We start from the raw sequence: 15,018 nt of genomic DNA on the forward strand, positions 1-15,018 counted from the left end.
GAGAAATCGCTCCAGCTGCGTTCTCTGTGCGGTTTCGCCCGCGTGTAATACGGATAATGCATTGATACGTGACACGTGACGCCTCTGACTCATGCCTTTATTTTAAATCCTCGTCTTTTTTGCACGCGCAATTGTCCGGTGATTTCCGATTCGCGAGCATTGTGGCCACGGGATTCCTGATTTGCATACACCGCGGTTTGTGATTTCCAATTTGCATCTGTTGTGGTTTGTTAGTTCTGATTTGCATGCATTATTGTCCGTCGTCCGCGATGCGCGACCCTTTTGCTTGCGATCCGCGGAGTTTTAGGCGACGTCCGACGCACGCAACCGTCCCACTTTGCAATTTACTCTCTATTCGTTTCCCGCGCGAGTTTTTTCGGATTTCCAGACACACCTCGCCTCCGGAATCTCCAATGCTCGGAGTTCAACCCGTTTTCGCTCGGTCCCCCCGACATCGCGAATCTTCCGTATCTTGTAATCGTTTGTTCAGTGATTTTATCGTTATCTTTCTGCGACTTCGCCGTACACGTACACTCTCGAATATACACGCAGCGTTCGCGATGCTCTCGATTTGCTCCTCTTTATCCTGTAAACTTTCGCGCGAAGTACCCCGCGTTCGTTTTCCTATTCGATTTACGATTCGAAGTCTCTGTGCGCATCGTGACTCACGACTCCCGTGTTTCGCGATTCACTCGAATCCTCATATTTCGTACCGCGTCTTATAAAACCGACCAGAAATCGCACGGTGATTTAGACGTGCAGAATTTACGGCAATACGCGCCACCTGTGCGTGGCCCGTTCCTATCCACCGTACGTTTATCCAATCCGCGATCGTATCTTACGGTTCTCGCGCTCGCGCTCGCGCGCATCGCGATTCTTCGGCGTTGCATCTGTGCATAATTGCGATTTGCCTGCGCGCTTCTTGCCTCGCAATTGTTATCCCTCCTCCCCTCCCCGCGGCTCCCACCGTCCCGATCCGCCCACTATTCCTCGAGCATTCGTCGCGATTCCAGGGACCGTAGAGAACGTCCTCGCCCCTCGATTTCTGTGTCTCCGCGCGCGTTCGCGACATCCCCGTCCCTCCCTCCCCATCCCCTGTCTCCTTATTTCTCGAATCCCGACTCATCCTCCGTTCCACGAATTTTTCTCTCTTCCGATCAACTTACCGGCCACCCCAGCTGCGGCGCAAATGAATGCAGAATTGAAAACTCGTTCCACCGAATCGTCAACGGAGCAATTCACCGCGCAGCGACGGTGTGTCGCGTCGGGAGCGAAAGGGTACCAACGGCAACGAGCGCGACACGACCTTTCCTCGAAGTCTCGCGCATACGGACAATTTAATTCATCGGGATGCATTCATCGCGAACACGCGGCGCGTAACTCCGTTGCGGCGGCGGCGGCGGCGGCGAAATTTGCTAATGCCGGTCGGGGAAGTAGTTCAACACTCGATTATCAAGCCCCGCGATCAGCCAGCTAAAGCCTATTGAGAATACCTCTGGGAACGGTACAGACAAAATTCGACGAGTTTTCGAATCGGTCCTTCGACGAGCGCGAATCGTGCAACCTTCGGTTTCAATGCGATTGCAATTACTCTGATGCGTGAAAAGCCTGGACAATTGTTATTTTGTGTTAAGAAGATAATATTATATAGATGTTAGTAGTAATATATTAATATATTTATTAATTTGATTGAAAACGAAATAGATTTCCAAATTGAATATATGGTGGTTGCAATAGACATTTTCTGACACTATTCAGAAATTTTCAATTATCTACCTTTTTTCTACAAGAAAATGAACCGCAGGTTGCAATAGTAGAGGCTTCAAACTTTAAAAAGTATCTTTTTTTTAACCCCTGGAACTCTAAACTGGAAGTGTGCAAAAATTAAAAACCGGCTATATGAAATTGAAATAAAATAAAAATCACTGTAATTTACAGTATACGAAAAGAAATTCCACGTACGACAGTAAAGGGTTAAGATCATTTGCAGCGGAATTATAGGAGGCAGAATATCGGCAATCGGAAATTTCGCGACGATATAGAGGCATATTGCCGTGTAGTAAAAATCATGGAAGGATAAGAATAGCCGGGCGCGAGAGAGTATCGAAAGTATTTAGTAGACTTGGCCCCCGTCGGTGATCGCGGCTCCTGAAGGTTACATAAGCGGTCGCAGCTTCCGCGCTAATAAGCGCTCCTTTTACGCGCGGTCGTATCGCTCGGAAGCGTTTTTGAGGGAGCCCGGTGCCAAATAGGCCAATTAATATAACGTAACAGCCTTATCTCGGGTATCTTCGGGCAATAACAGTTAATGTTCGATCGACGATTCGCCGTGATTCCCCCCTGCCGCGGTGGAGAAGCGGTTCTTCTCTCTACGAGCGGCCAATAAACCGACGCGGAAAGCTCCTTTTCTGGGGCTCGGTCGGACGGGTTGGGTCCGTGCTCGTTCAACGGGCACACGAAACATCCCTCTCGGTCGCGTGATGCGAGCTTAAACCACGAGGAGAGATCGATCCGCGTAATGGAGGGAGAGGAGAGAGAAACAAAGAAGCCGTTCTCGGGGTGTTCGGTCGAACGTGTGTACGTGACGCGGAGCGAGCGAGAACGGACGCTAAAGAGAAAGAGAGAAAGAGAGGGAGAGAGCGTGCGCGAGCAGAAGCGAACACGAGCGAGCATGAGCGAGAGAGCGCACGGTTCCCCCGACCCGGGAATACGCGGATCTTAAACGAAACAGGAAAGAAGAATTACGGCACCGTAAAATCTCGAGCAGTAGCTATTCGAAAGCGAAACGCAGTAACCCGAAAAAAATGCAAAGCGACGCGCGTTTATTGTGATCCAACGTGGTTCCCTTATTTGTGTGTCACGAATCGCGATTCTCGGCTCGAACGCTAACGGAAACTGGAAGGGCAACCCGCGCGGATTCTTCCGGTTATGCTCGATGAGATCACGCCGCATTGGGCTTATAGGAGTTTCGTTGGCCATTGTTGAAACGCTCCCTATCGACGATGTAAAATCAGCTATGATTTTTATCGATCGTTTTGTTTTGTTTCAATTTAATAGAAACGACTGGCAGTTATCTTTATTAAATTATGTACGTAATATTCGTCACGAGTCTGATTCGTTATAGTGCAAGGGGTTAAGGAACCGATTCGCCCTCGAATATTTGTGCTCCAAAACGCTGCGTCGGAAATGATCGAAAGTGTTAAAAACAAGCGAGATAAAAATGCACGTAGTAGTCTCGTGGCCGGCTATCTTTTTAATAAGTTGTGCTGTCACCAAACGATATGGAATGTGTTTGTTACTTTACTTTATCTACATTAATATAAAAAAGCAGATATTCTTGCGAGTCATATTAATATGCAAATTTATTTTTTAGAGTCAAGGCATAGAGAGTAGTTCCATTCTCCAAACAATTGTTTAACATAGAGAAGAAGGGGGCTACTAAATGTTTGCTAGCTCGTACCGTTTTAAAATATTTAGGAACAGCCTCCCACGTTTACAAAGCCGAGTCAAAAAGGACGATTGAAACGTAGAAAGAGACAACCGCTTGTTTTCGACGTTCTGCAATTTTAGCAGAAACAAAAAACCGCTTTGGCGAACATAAACGTGCACACTGGAAACATCGTCGTACGGGTCTCGTGACAGTGTAGAAAGTCCATGAGATTATGAAGAATTGAATATCATGATTTGCATAGGAGTGACTCACATTATCCGCATTCATTTGTTCCAGTACTGTTGAACCGCCGACTCAGGGTACGAATTCTAACGAAACCCCCATTTACTTGAGTCAATACCATTCTTTCCATAATGCTTCGGTGACACATTTCGCCTAATTGTACAAGCGAGCTACGATAGAGCCAGCTAATTGCTTTAACAGCGCAACCCATCGTAACAAATATATCTTTAGTTTCATTTTATGAAACGACGCATCGATAGCATGATCAATAGTATATTTCATATGTCTATAAAAATTATTAAAAGTTCTGTGCTTGGAGATAATTCGCTTCCGTTCGGAAAAAAACATAGTAGAAAACGGAATCGAAACTATGGTATTAAAAACACGGATACAGCGGGTGGAAACAGTAGTTTATTGTTGCAGCAAACGTTCCTGCGAGTTCGAGGAAACGAATCGAACCGGAGCGGAGCCTGTTTACGGGAAATCTAATCGGCCAAGTGTTTACACGAATATTCCGTATAATGGCCGGCTCGATTAAAATGCCATTAACGTTCGAATTTTTGTGGGGGTTGCGCGCGCACGTGGCAAGCTCTCGGACGGCGGCCGGAGGACAAATAGAGAAACGATCGCGACGGCCGGTCCGCGAAATGAAAAACGAAGGAGGAACAAAGCGGAACGAGATAACGCGCGATTCAGCACGCATACACGGTGGTGGTGGCCGGAGGGAGCGGAGGAGCCTCGGGTACGGCGCAGCAAGCGATATTATAAGTGGAGTGATAAAATGAGATCATCGTTAACGCTTCTCGCGCACCGATGCACACGTATTATGCACAAGGCGAGTCGACCTACACAGCACAACGACACGCAACGCGGCGCGCTGGAAAAAACAACAGACGCATATATTTGCCGATGTTTACCGGCGTGGCTCGAAAACGGGCGTGCAGCGATACGTGGCCGCGCGCGGCGTACGCCGCATTACGTCACCGGAACGTATTATCGACGAAGGTCACACGGACGCACCGAAATGTCCCGTCAAGGTGGCCGGGGAGCAAGGCGTTTCGCAAAGTCTCCGGGACTGCTCGCGTAACCCTCGAGCGGCCGCCGTCGCGTGACACAGCCGGCAGACAGAATCCGACGGACCCAGAAACGAAGGAAACGAAAATCGCGAATAAACGAACCGTGGAAAGGCGTAATAACAAAGGTCGCGTTCCGCGATCCAGCGACGGCACACGCACGTTCGTTGCCATGTGCCAATGACACGGCGCGGAGCCGTGCGGAGCGGCGCGCCCGCGCGCACCTACACACATGCGGACGGGGCCGGTCCGTCGGCCGGAGAGCTCGACAACGTTCTCTCGAGTAGGGTGGAAAATAAAAAGGGGGCGCGAGAGAGGGAGGGAGGGAGTAGAAGAGAGAGAGAGAAAAAGAGAGAGGCGAAACAAGAGAAAAAGAAGCTGAAATTTGTCAGCCGTCGGCGGCCGTTTCGGGGGCGGTACATACCTCTTTCCCGTCGTTCAATGTACTCAGCGGCCTGTAGTAGGGCAGCAATGCTCATATTTCCCCGGTTTGGCGTAATTCTGGCGGCTTTGGTTCACTACCTCTTTCCCAAGGATCCCCCGACACTAACACCGCGCGCGGCGGCCGACGCACAACGCGACAAATGTTCAGAAACGCGCACGAACCGGCCCGTATTCACCGCGGTGCTGCTGCCTGCTGCTGCAACGCGTCGCTGTCACTGTCTCTGTCGTTATGTTATTGTTGTTGTTGTTGTTGTTGTTACTGCTGGTTGGCGGTGCCGCCGCTTCTCGAACTTTTCTCTCTGGCCGCCTGTTTCAACCGCCTCTTCTCCTTCTCCTCCTCCTCTTCCTCCGCCACCTCTTCCTCCTTTTCTCGTCCGTCCGCGCGCCTCGCTGGCTGCGTTCGCCCAGAGGTGTACGTAACAACAACACACTCACGCACACACAGAGAGGGAGAGAGAGAGAGAGATCCAAATGCACGGACGTTCGTACGTGAGCGCGCGCTCGCGCACACCGAGCCCCACAAGCACACACACACGCACGCGCGAGAGAGGGAGAGAGAGTTAGAGGGAGAGGGAGAGAGAAAGAGAGGCTGGCTGTAGCCCGATTTCAAACGGGCACTAGATCCGCGGACGGCAAATCGACGGCCAGGCCTCTCCAACCGCGATAGACATCAAGAACCGTCGTTTTTTGTTTGTTTGTTTCTTTCCTCTCGATTCCTCGCTCCTGTTTCTCGATACGCGCGTCTCCTCCTTTTTCCTTCCTCTCTGCCGCCTGTTCGCCAAGTTCAACAACTTTCTCGTCTGTATCTCGTTCGCGTATGTCCCTTACGAGCTGCTCGAGCTTCTTCTCTCCTTTCGCCGGTTTCCACCCGTGCCCGTGTTCCGGTGTCCGTCTCTCTGTCTCTGCGTGTGCGTGTGTACGTGTGCGAGACCGCGCGCGCCACCCGTCTCTGTTTATGTGCGGTCTCCACTTCTCGTCTCTTCTTCCCTTTTGTCTCTGCGACGACGTTTCCACTTGTGTGTTGTTACCCTTCTTCTTCGTCTTGTTCTTCTTCTTATTCTTCTTATGCTTCTTCTTGGTCTACCTTCTTCCCTTCTCGTTCCTTGTGTCTGTCTCTCTGTCTCTCCCCTCTCTGTTCCCGTTCCTCTAGCTTTCAGTCTGACTTCGTCGGTTCTTCTTTCTTCACCTTCGTTTCACAACATTCACTGTAGGAGCACATCGAAAGCACGTGAAAGGATATTTCGTACGGGGCCGAATACGAGGCGAGAATACGACGCACCCGCTGTGCTCTACTCTTCCTAACAGGGAGTCGCGTGCGAGCGAACGGGAAGCGTGTTTCGCGATCCGTAAGAGAGAGAAAGCCAGATGGCCGGCGAAAAAAGAGAGGGGCTTGCAAAAAAAAAGAGAGAAAATAGAAAGAAAGGAGTGAGAGAGAAAGAGAGAGAGAGAGAGAGAGCGCGCGCGCGCGCGTGAACTAGCGCGAACGGTACAATTGGAAAGAGGTACTATAGCGAAGTCACTAGGCGAATCGAAGGGGTCGAGATTACGCGTGTCGCCGGTAATTTATCGTGGACGAGGGAACGTACGCGAAATAGAACCTGACCTCGATCGACGGCCGGTTTAACTCGTGCGCCGTCGGCGAACTATTATTTTCTGGTCAGAAACGCAAGTATCGCGGACGGTGTGCACCGTGCATGTGCATGCGACCACTTTACGTGCCGGCTACTTGTTTTGTGCAGCGACCTTGAACGCGTAGATCTTACCGGAGTGCCGTGCACCGAGGAACACAGGAGAGAGAACGGGTCTAGCCGACGCGATATTTCAAACTGCCACGCGAGCTATCGCGACCGACGGTAATCGAATCTTTCTCGTGACCGATCCGGATTCGAATGTCGCGTGAATCAGTACGATCCTACAAATAAAGCGTCACGAGAGACCCGAACGAACCGTCGTCTGCATATTGCTACGTGAATGAATTTTCTTTCGAATCGGGTTTCTTTCTACCGCCCGGGTTAACGCTACTACTGCTACTGCTACCGCTGCTGTTATTTTTTTAAACTCGGTCAACTTGTTCCGAGGTCAACGATACCCGACAAACGCACCACGGCATCGCTGTGTACTGTACTCGCGGTAGCAACTGGACGGAGCGGGTACACACGCGCGCACCAATGCACGCACGCACACGCGCGCGCGAAGCGACACATAAAGTCGTTCGCCAATAAAACCGCAATTTGCTCGTCAGAGAAAACGTACGTTGTTCACGGACAGAAGAGTACGCGCGCGGCAAATCTTCTAGAAACTCGTATTGTACGCGGCCGATCGTGTGCAGGCTGCTCTTTGTACTGGGTTCCCCGTCCACGATGGGAATACAGAAAGGCGCTCCCTTGATTCCGTTCTCGCGACCGGACTGCGAGCGCGATTTTAAGTACACATGCACGTCACACCGCACAAACACGCCCACGCACACGCGCGCGCGACGCCAGTGAAAATGCTCGTGAGCGATCGGCGGTATATCGGAGTGCGTTTCCCATACGAGAAAACAACTGCAACACGCTCGGTGCACACACGTTAGCTGTGCGTGGAACGTTCCGCGGATACAGTACCACAGAGAGCGAGAGACCGACGGAGAGAGAAAGAGAGAGAGAGAACCCGAGAAAGAGGGAGTTAGACACCGAGAATGAGACAGTGAGAGAAGAACGGAGCGAGCGAGCGAGAGAAACGACACGCAATTCGCGAAATCAATCTAAAAAGGGTTACGAGAATGTGTGTCGCGTACGCGAGAAAATATTTATGCACGCTTCCGACAACGTTTTCCGTTCTATTGTGGTTCTCTGGTAGCTCTCCTCTCTTGTGTACATGCACCGACGAACGCGAACGTGCGCGTGGATGACGTAGGAGGACCGGAGTGTATTTCGACCCTATCGTCCACCTAGTGACATTTGGCACGCCGGATACGTTCGCTCACACACGAAAGTAGGCGCAGCTGAGCGACGGCGTAAAGAAAGACGGGTCACTGTAGATCGACACTGCCTAACACTACTCCCGCACAGGTTTTCGCGGGTAGAAAAAGGGGTAACCAGTTGGAACAAAGGAAAGAAGGCTCGTACTGACCGACGACGACGAGCCTACGAGCCCCCGACGACGACGACGACGACTACGACAAGCCGACGAGCGAGCGACAGCCTGATACCTCCGCACTTCGCGAGCACTCTCACGCATTTATCGATGTCAAACGTCTCTGCACCGTCGAAGCATCAGGCGTCGTTTCTTACGGGCGAGCCGATTGGCCGAGCGGTGCGCGAGTGCACTGCCTCCGCCAATCAACGTTCGTTTCACGGGGCTGCCGTATGAGCCGCCACCAGCACCGGTGGTGTCACGTGAATTTCATGCCCGAAAACAAAACAAACAGCTGGCCGTGTTCCTCGCCTCGCTCTCTTGCACGCTATCGTGCGTGTGCTTTCGATGCATGATATTCCTGGACTGTGTAACCCCTTCGTCCTGTACAAGGCAGAAAACTCGACGAACTTCATATATTTCCGAAACTCTTCGTCGAAACGGTACGCTTAATTGCCTTCGCGTATCGCGGTTCTATCCGCGGGATCTACCTTGACATCCTGTAGAATCCGCCTCCGCGAATGTTCATAGTCCGTTCGTCTTTCTACGAGTCCAATGAACAATGCGCGTCGATATCTTTATGAAATCCGTTGCGAAAGATCCGGAATATCGATTGACAGCTTCTTATCTCGAGTGGTTAAAGAAAGGCAGATTTGAAAATTCATATTATCGCGCCATCTTCTCTATCCCACTTACCGTCCCCCATACTTTTTCAATTGGTACTTCTGAATCCACGGTACGCACATCGTCTATGCTGCATCGTGTTTGAATTCAACGAATTTCCGACGTTGATTCCAAGAAATTTGATGATTTTGCAAATCGTGAGTGCGAAAAGTACATATCGAGGCATCCTGGACCAGCAAATAAACGTGTATGTACAGCGGTTACGTCAAAGGTTAGTGGAATTTTTAGAAAAACCGTGATTGTATACAAAGCTTCGAAAGAATCGGAGAGTTGCACGAAATTTCTACTGTTTTTTGGTAATTTTACTTTTTCTTGCAAAACAAAGCGTCGCCGTTCATAAATTATGTAAACGTGTACCGTGGCAATAAGGAAAATCGTCATTGACAATTATTTTCGTGGCTTGAACAACGTATCCGAAGAAATTGGTACCGACGGTACCATATTGTGGTCCACATTTTTTTTACGGGCACTACAAATATTAACAATAGCAGTTTACGACAAATGTTCATTTTTACTATTGGAACACGCGTCATAACAATGCATACAATTTTTTTAATTAATTTGTTGACAAACAAATGTAAATCATAAATAACCTAAACTATAATTTCTTTATACAAAAAGGGTTATTAAATATTTTATCGCAGGCTTGTGTTCTATTTCTTGCGATTTTTATTTCTTTTTTTTCAGAAAAATATACATAAAAACGGCATTTATGTTGTTTTGATGTTGACTTCTCAGCAACATCCACTTGATATTTAAAATCAATTATTTACAATTATTCTATTACATTCGTGACACAGGAACTATATCCATTAATGCAAGAGCATTTTGGATTACAATTTGCAATGCATGCAGCATGTATAATCTTGCAGTCATTGTTGGAATCAAATGATCATATGCTTCCTAGAACAGAATATTAATATCCATTATTGAACACATAGTGATATTAAACTATCTCTAGTAATAATGAACAATGAAACTAACAGTTAAAATTCTAATTCTGCGATAATATACACTAAATTTTTGACACATTCTAGATAAAAATATACATAGAATTTGGGGATTGGTTTGGAACACAGGTTCATATTTTATGCAGTCCTTTATGATATCTTGGTAGCCGATAATAAAGTTGTACACAAGTTCCCATTCTTCCTGCAATAATAAATTTCATAAATTAATACCTCTTAGTATCATTACTCCAATCAATAGATGAAAAATTCTTAAATAGAATACCTCTTGGTCCAATAAAGAAAAGTTCACATCACAGATGTCTGGCAAATCAGGATATTCTCCTGACAATCGTTTGTCATTATATTTATCAATAATAGCAGCAATTCTTGTAGCATTATATAACACAAAGGGGGCACCTAAAAACTGATAACGATGAAGAATGTTTGCTCAGAACTTTTGATGAATGCATATTATATCTCAAAGTTCCAGGACCTTTTGTATTTGTAGTACTTTTGTCTGCTGCAGAATTGTGTCCAATAAAAACAGCACGACTTGGTTTTATAGACAATAGTTCAAATGTGGTTGTCGCTTTAGCAAGATTCTCAAGGAACTGGTCATCAGCCCCTGCATCTTTCTCATACATTTCAGAATTCCTCTGATCATTTAGTACTTTCAATTCTTTTATCTTATTTTCTACATATTCCTGGTATGTTAACAGTGTCTCTTTACCATTTGATTTCAAATTCTTCACTACACCGCATACACACTTCTCAGAATCGTCCTCCATTTTTCCTTGCGATTTACTGGTAAATACAATTTTAAGATCAGCATTCTCTTTGCATACTTTACTGCCATGAAGATCCAAGATGTTCTTGGTAACAATTTGTATCAAGTTCAATCTTGCTGTTGTTAGTTCAGATTCTTTATCCTGCTGAATCCTTAAACTACAGATTTTTTTAACTGGTGATCTTCTTCCATAGTCATGTTTCCGTTCAATAACAGTCCTAATAGAGTTTTGTAGAATAGGAACACGTTGCAAGAACAAACAGATCCTTTCCTTCTCCAAAAAATATTTTTCAATTTTTATGGTCCAGCTTTCACTTGATGATATTAATAAGGATAAGACCTGAAAAGAAAGACGTGTGTTCTGTCAAAACTAGGTTATGTTTGGCTGTTTTATAAAACACATTTTCTGTCTAATATTACCTCGTTTGCAATGTCTGTATCAGTTTTATCATCCACTTGCTTATTGTGCATGTGCAAGAAATGTTGCAAAACTGTTCTGCACTTTCCATCGCATGAATCTTTACCCTGGAACACACTCCTCCATACTTTTAGGCTAGGTAAAAAATACAATTCACCATTTGTTGACAAACTGTCATTGCTTACTTTAATGACTGAACTATTTGTACAATCATTACCAGTTAAATACAACGTGATACTATTGATTAGTGTCTCTATGCAAACAGATGTATTCTCCATTTAAAACACTATAAAGCCCAAGCACTCCAATATGAACCAAGACTGTACTTGCTCCAAAATGAGCTCACAGTGCACAACCATGAGGAGGTGTCCTTGCAATCCGGTAATTATTTTAATTACGATAGAAAATTTGTGAAATTTTATTCCAGTGTTTTTTTATACATCACATTCAATAAATTTTACACGAGACATACACGTACAAGGAGCTTCTGACTTTCTAACAATATACATAAACAATAAATCGATCAAGCGCACAACAATTTCCAATGGCTTCTTTATTAGAGTCAGAACGTATACCGTGCAAATAAGTGTTTGCAAATAGTTAACATTTAATATATTCGTTTGCTATACTTATAAATACGTTCACGTATCTTACAAAGTTATCGCGAAAACAAAGGGAACAAACAACTTTTCTAATTAAGCGTATCTAGAGTAACGATCGATCGTTAAGTAAAATACTTGGCCGTAAATACATACATAAATAATATTCTAGACTTTACATCTTTGATATTTCATATCACATAGAATGATGATACTTAACGTAAGCTATCGCAGCGAGTTCTTTGCAGAATTCTTCCGTGACGATCACACTCTCGAACAAAATGTTCTCCTTGACCCTACGATCAAAATAAAGAGTTATTTTAGCATAGAAAAATATAGCCGCAAGGGTAATGATAGACTTGATGGGATACTCGAAACTCCAAATCCTGCTCCATATTCTTGTCGTGGTTCTGTTAGCTCCAGGAAGCAACGTGTGCCTAGCATTGCCAATGAACCAAGTTTTATACAACAATATGCAATGTTTACGACAAAGAGCAAGATTTGGTTGCAAGCACCCCTTGGAATCATCTGAATGGCTCGCCACGCACCCATCATGGGTGCATTCCTCCAGGAGACGTTCCCTGGTGTCCTTCAGTATCTGCTTGTGATCCGGTGTCTTTGGTACCTCGTTCACGAGCTGCTTGACGACTTTTTGCAAGCAAGTGAACAAGTTTTTTGTGCCGGGTGCCAACGGTAGCAGCGGGTTCAGTAAAAATTCATGCAGGTACGGATGAGGTAATAACGCCAGCCTCGAGATCACCACGGTCAGTTGGAGATTGACCTCGTACTTCTGCCGCGGTATATTGGCCACCTTCTCGAACAGCATGGCCATGAATGGGCCCATGTAGAACCGCACCGAACAATGGTCCGCTTCCGGTCTGGAGTCGGAGCTCGCGGAATCGTCGACGGTTACCGCTTCCAATGGCCACGCCATCAGCGAGCAGTCCGATAACACCGTCGAATACTGCCTCTCCAAATCGCTCATGTACCGTTCGTAATTATTCACGTCCGTGTCCGTCTGCAGATAGCGCGGAATCAGGGACAGGAAGCTGCAAACAGAAGTGTTTGATACTGAATCGCTGTTGTACTCCCATTGGTCTGTTCAGAATTAGATTACAGACTCGGCGCGAGATAGAGAAGATAGATCGGTTCTGAACGCCTTGAACGCGCACGAGTTACCTCTGGTAATACAAAACGTGAAATAGAAACGCAGCGCCCTCGAGAGTGGCCTGCCAAACGAGAGCTTATAATACAGCATAAATTCAAGACCGGCATTTACGGATGCGTTTTACAGAATCGTTCTACCATCTTCTCGGAAACAGAGTCGCTCGATCGAAAACTTTACCAGTTCACAATTCTGTGAATGTTGCTCGGCGCCAACGTCCGACTATGGCTCTGCTCGTAGGACAGATCCAACGATCCCTTCTTCTCTCTTTCTCGTTCGTCTTCCTCGTCGCTCCAGGACGCGATCGCGCTGTCCGCAGCGGTGTTATCGTAATAGCCTCTGGTCAACAGGTAAACCAGAACGAGACAGTGCAGTATATGGTCGTTTCTCTTCTCGATCATTTCCTCGAACAGCTTCAACGTTTCCAGCGTTAGATCGTCGCTGTCCGTGAAACAGTTGTCTATCAGTCTGTGCAGCACAGGTGACGTCCACACGTTCGGAATTTCTGGGCCGCGATCTTGACCGACTAGCCAGTAGCTTATCTCTGAAACAAGCGTTACCGTTTTACTCGAATGCTCGCGAATCATTTTGTCGGTATAAATCACGAAACTTGCGAGAACTTATAAGTACAGACCCGTGCATAGAGCAGCGCAGGTTAGCTCCTTGAGGCACTTGGTGACCAGTGCGGTGATCAGAACGACGTGATGCTCGGCTAAGGCCGGTGTCACGATCTTCTCGAAGAAGTTCACTTTGATGCTCTTCGCTAGCGCGTCCGCAACGTTCGGGTAAGCTTCCCGGACCAGTTGGTTGCAGTAGTCGAACCACATGAAGAACGCGGCGACCTGTCTGCATCCGGAGAACTTTTTCTCCTTCGTCCAGATCGGAGAGTCCAGACCCCACGTAACGTCCACTCCGTCGATCTCGTTCGGGTCTACGTGCGCCGGAATGGCGTTGAAAAGGCTCTCCAATCTGCTTGGTATCAAGGTTATTAAATCGCTGTTGGCAATCATCTGGGCGAACGATGGGTCGTCCAAGGACGCTAGAACCATTATCCCCTCGCAGGCTCTTATCCTCACGGTATTGTCCTGCAATAAACGATCGATCTTAATGGCCGAGAACTAATGGCGAAACAACGTTCGCCGCTTACCGCAGTATTTATGTAACTCAACAAGGCATCTAATAGAAGGCATTTAGACTTCTGCGGCGTCTTCGGGTCCGCCAGCTCCCGATCGCTGTCCGCGCAGCCTGGGTCCTCGTAGCTACCAAACTCGGCGTCCAGCCTGAGGTCTCTCAAGTTCTGCAAATGTGCGTCTATCTCGTTCATCAGAGCCGTGTCCTCGGTCTTCTGCGGGGTCTCGTAATCCTGGCTCTCGGAGGTCCGCGGCCTGACTCTCGAGATAGACTCGGCGATAGGTTTCGGCGTGGCAGGACTCGAGGATTCGGAGACGTTCTCCTGTTCCGTCGAGGACACCGACTCGTTCGACTGACTAGAGGTTCCATTTGCCGCGGCGGACTTGCCCGCGGGTCTACAGCTCCCAGGGTATCGCCTCCTCTCGTTCTCCGAGTGGAACAAATTCGGGTTTATCAAAGTCACAGCTTGAGTGTCGAGAGGCTCGAACAGGAGGTTGAAGCTGTTCCTCTTCTTGGCCGGTATGTAGGTGACCTTCTCAACCTCGATTCGCTCGGAGTTCCTCCTTGCGGAAATGGTCTGTTTCTGGACGTTCGGCGCGTCGTTTATGATGTTGGTGACGTGGGGGTATTTGCAGACCAGGAAGCAGAGGGTCAGAAGGAACTGGACTTCCTCGGCTTCCATGGGGGACGGTGTGCTGCCGGTGCAGAGGGTGATCAACCGTTGCACCGGCCCGTAGATCGAGGTGTGGTGCAACAAGGGGTATTTTGATCTCCCCAGCAGCTTCCTGAGGAACACCAGGCAGACCATTCTCATCCCTGGGGGAGTCTCCGCGCTGGCCAAGGTGGCCAACAGGTCCAGCAGCTTGTGCTGCAACAGGTACTCCAAACACGGGCCCGGCTCATTTTCCTCCTTTTCCTCATCGAGCAGGATCTCCAGCAACCTGTCCAAGTGCCTCGGTATACCGGTGGTTTGTATCGGC

General features: G+C 47.6%; 3 protein-coding genes across 8 annotated transcripts in view; all 3 read right to left on the bottom strand.

Moving 5' to 3' along the window:
* Positions 1-8,433, bottom strand: part of LOC144468035 (max dimerization protein 1-like) — a 122,303-nt gene extending 113,870 nt beyond the window's left edge. For 2 of the 4 annotated variants that reach the window (XM_078177155.1, XM_078177158.1), the window contains exons 1-2: positions 8,302-8,433; positions 5,171-6,395 (exon numbers count right to left, since the gene is read on the bottom strand). In XM_078177155.1, the coding sequence (XP_078033281.1) occupies positions 5,171-5,225 (55 nt within the window). In that variant the 5' untranslated portion in view covers positions 5,226-6,395; positions 8,302-8,433. The other 2 variants (XM_078177156.1, XM_078177157.1) reach the window with 2 other exon arrangements.
* Positions 8,434-9,640: 1,207 nt separating this feature from the next.
* Positions 9,641-11,466, bottom strand: LOC144467548 (DALR anticodon-binding domain-containing protein 3). Of its 3 annotated transcripts, none has more exons than XM_078176403.1 (6): positions 11,329-11,466; positions 11,146-11,250; positions 10,432-11,065; positions 10,222-10,355; positions 9,973-10,140; positions 9,641-9,891 (listed from the first exon to the last, which is right to left on the bottom strand). In XM_078176403.1, the coding sequence occupies exons 1-6, from the start codon at positions 11,419-11,421 to the stop codon at positions 9,772-9,774; spliced, it is 1,254 nt and encodes a 417-aa protein (XP_078032529.1). In that variant the 5' UTR covers positions 11,422-11,466; the 3' UTR covers positions 9,641-9,771. The 3 variants fall into 3 exon arrangements, with proteins under 3 accessions (XP_078032529.1, XP_078032530.1, XP_078032528.1); XM_078176404.1 differs by having other exon boundaries at positions 11,146-11,278; positions 11,361-11,464; XM_078176402.1 differs by having other exon boundaries at positions 11,146-11,421.
* Positions 11,467-11,679: 213 nt separating this feature from the next.
* LOC144467749 (FHF complex subunit HOOK interacting protein 2A) overlaps positions 11,680-15,018 on the bottom strand; it is a 5,853-nt gene continuing 2,514 nt past the window's right edge. Inside the window, exons 2-6 of the mRNA XM_078176679.1 lie at positions 14,055-15,014; positions 13,542-13,992; positions 13,088-13,451; positions 12,291-12,791; positions 11,680-12,038 (exon numbers count right to left, since the gene is read on the bottom strand). Of these exons, the coding sequence (XP_078032805.1) occupies positions 11,939-12,038; positions 12,291-12,791; positions 13,088-13,451; positions 13,542-13,992; positions 14,055-15,014 (2,376 nt within the window). The 3' untranslated portion in view covers positions 11,680-11,938. The remainder of the gene's footprint in view (positions 12,039-12,290; positions 12,792-13,087; positions 13,452-13,541; positions 13,993-14,054; positions 15,015-15,018) is intronic.

Source organism: Augochlora pura, chromosome 3, assembly GCF_028453695.1.
Source record: "Augochlora pura isolate Apur16 chromosome 3, APUR_v2.2.1, whole genome shotgun sequence".
In the NCBI taxonomy this organism is placed as follows: Eukaryota; Metazoa; Arthropoda; class Insecta; order Hymenoptera; family Halictidae; genus Augochlora; species Augochlora pura.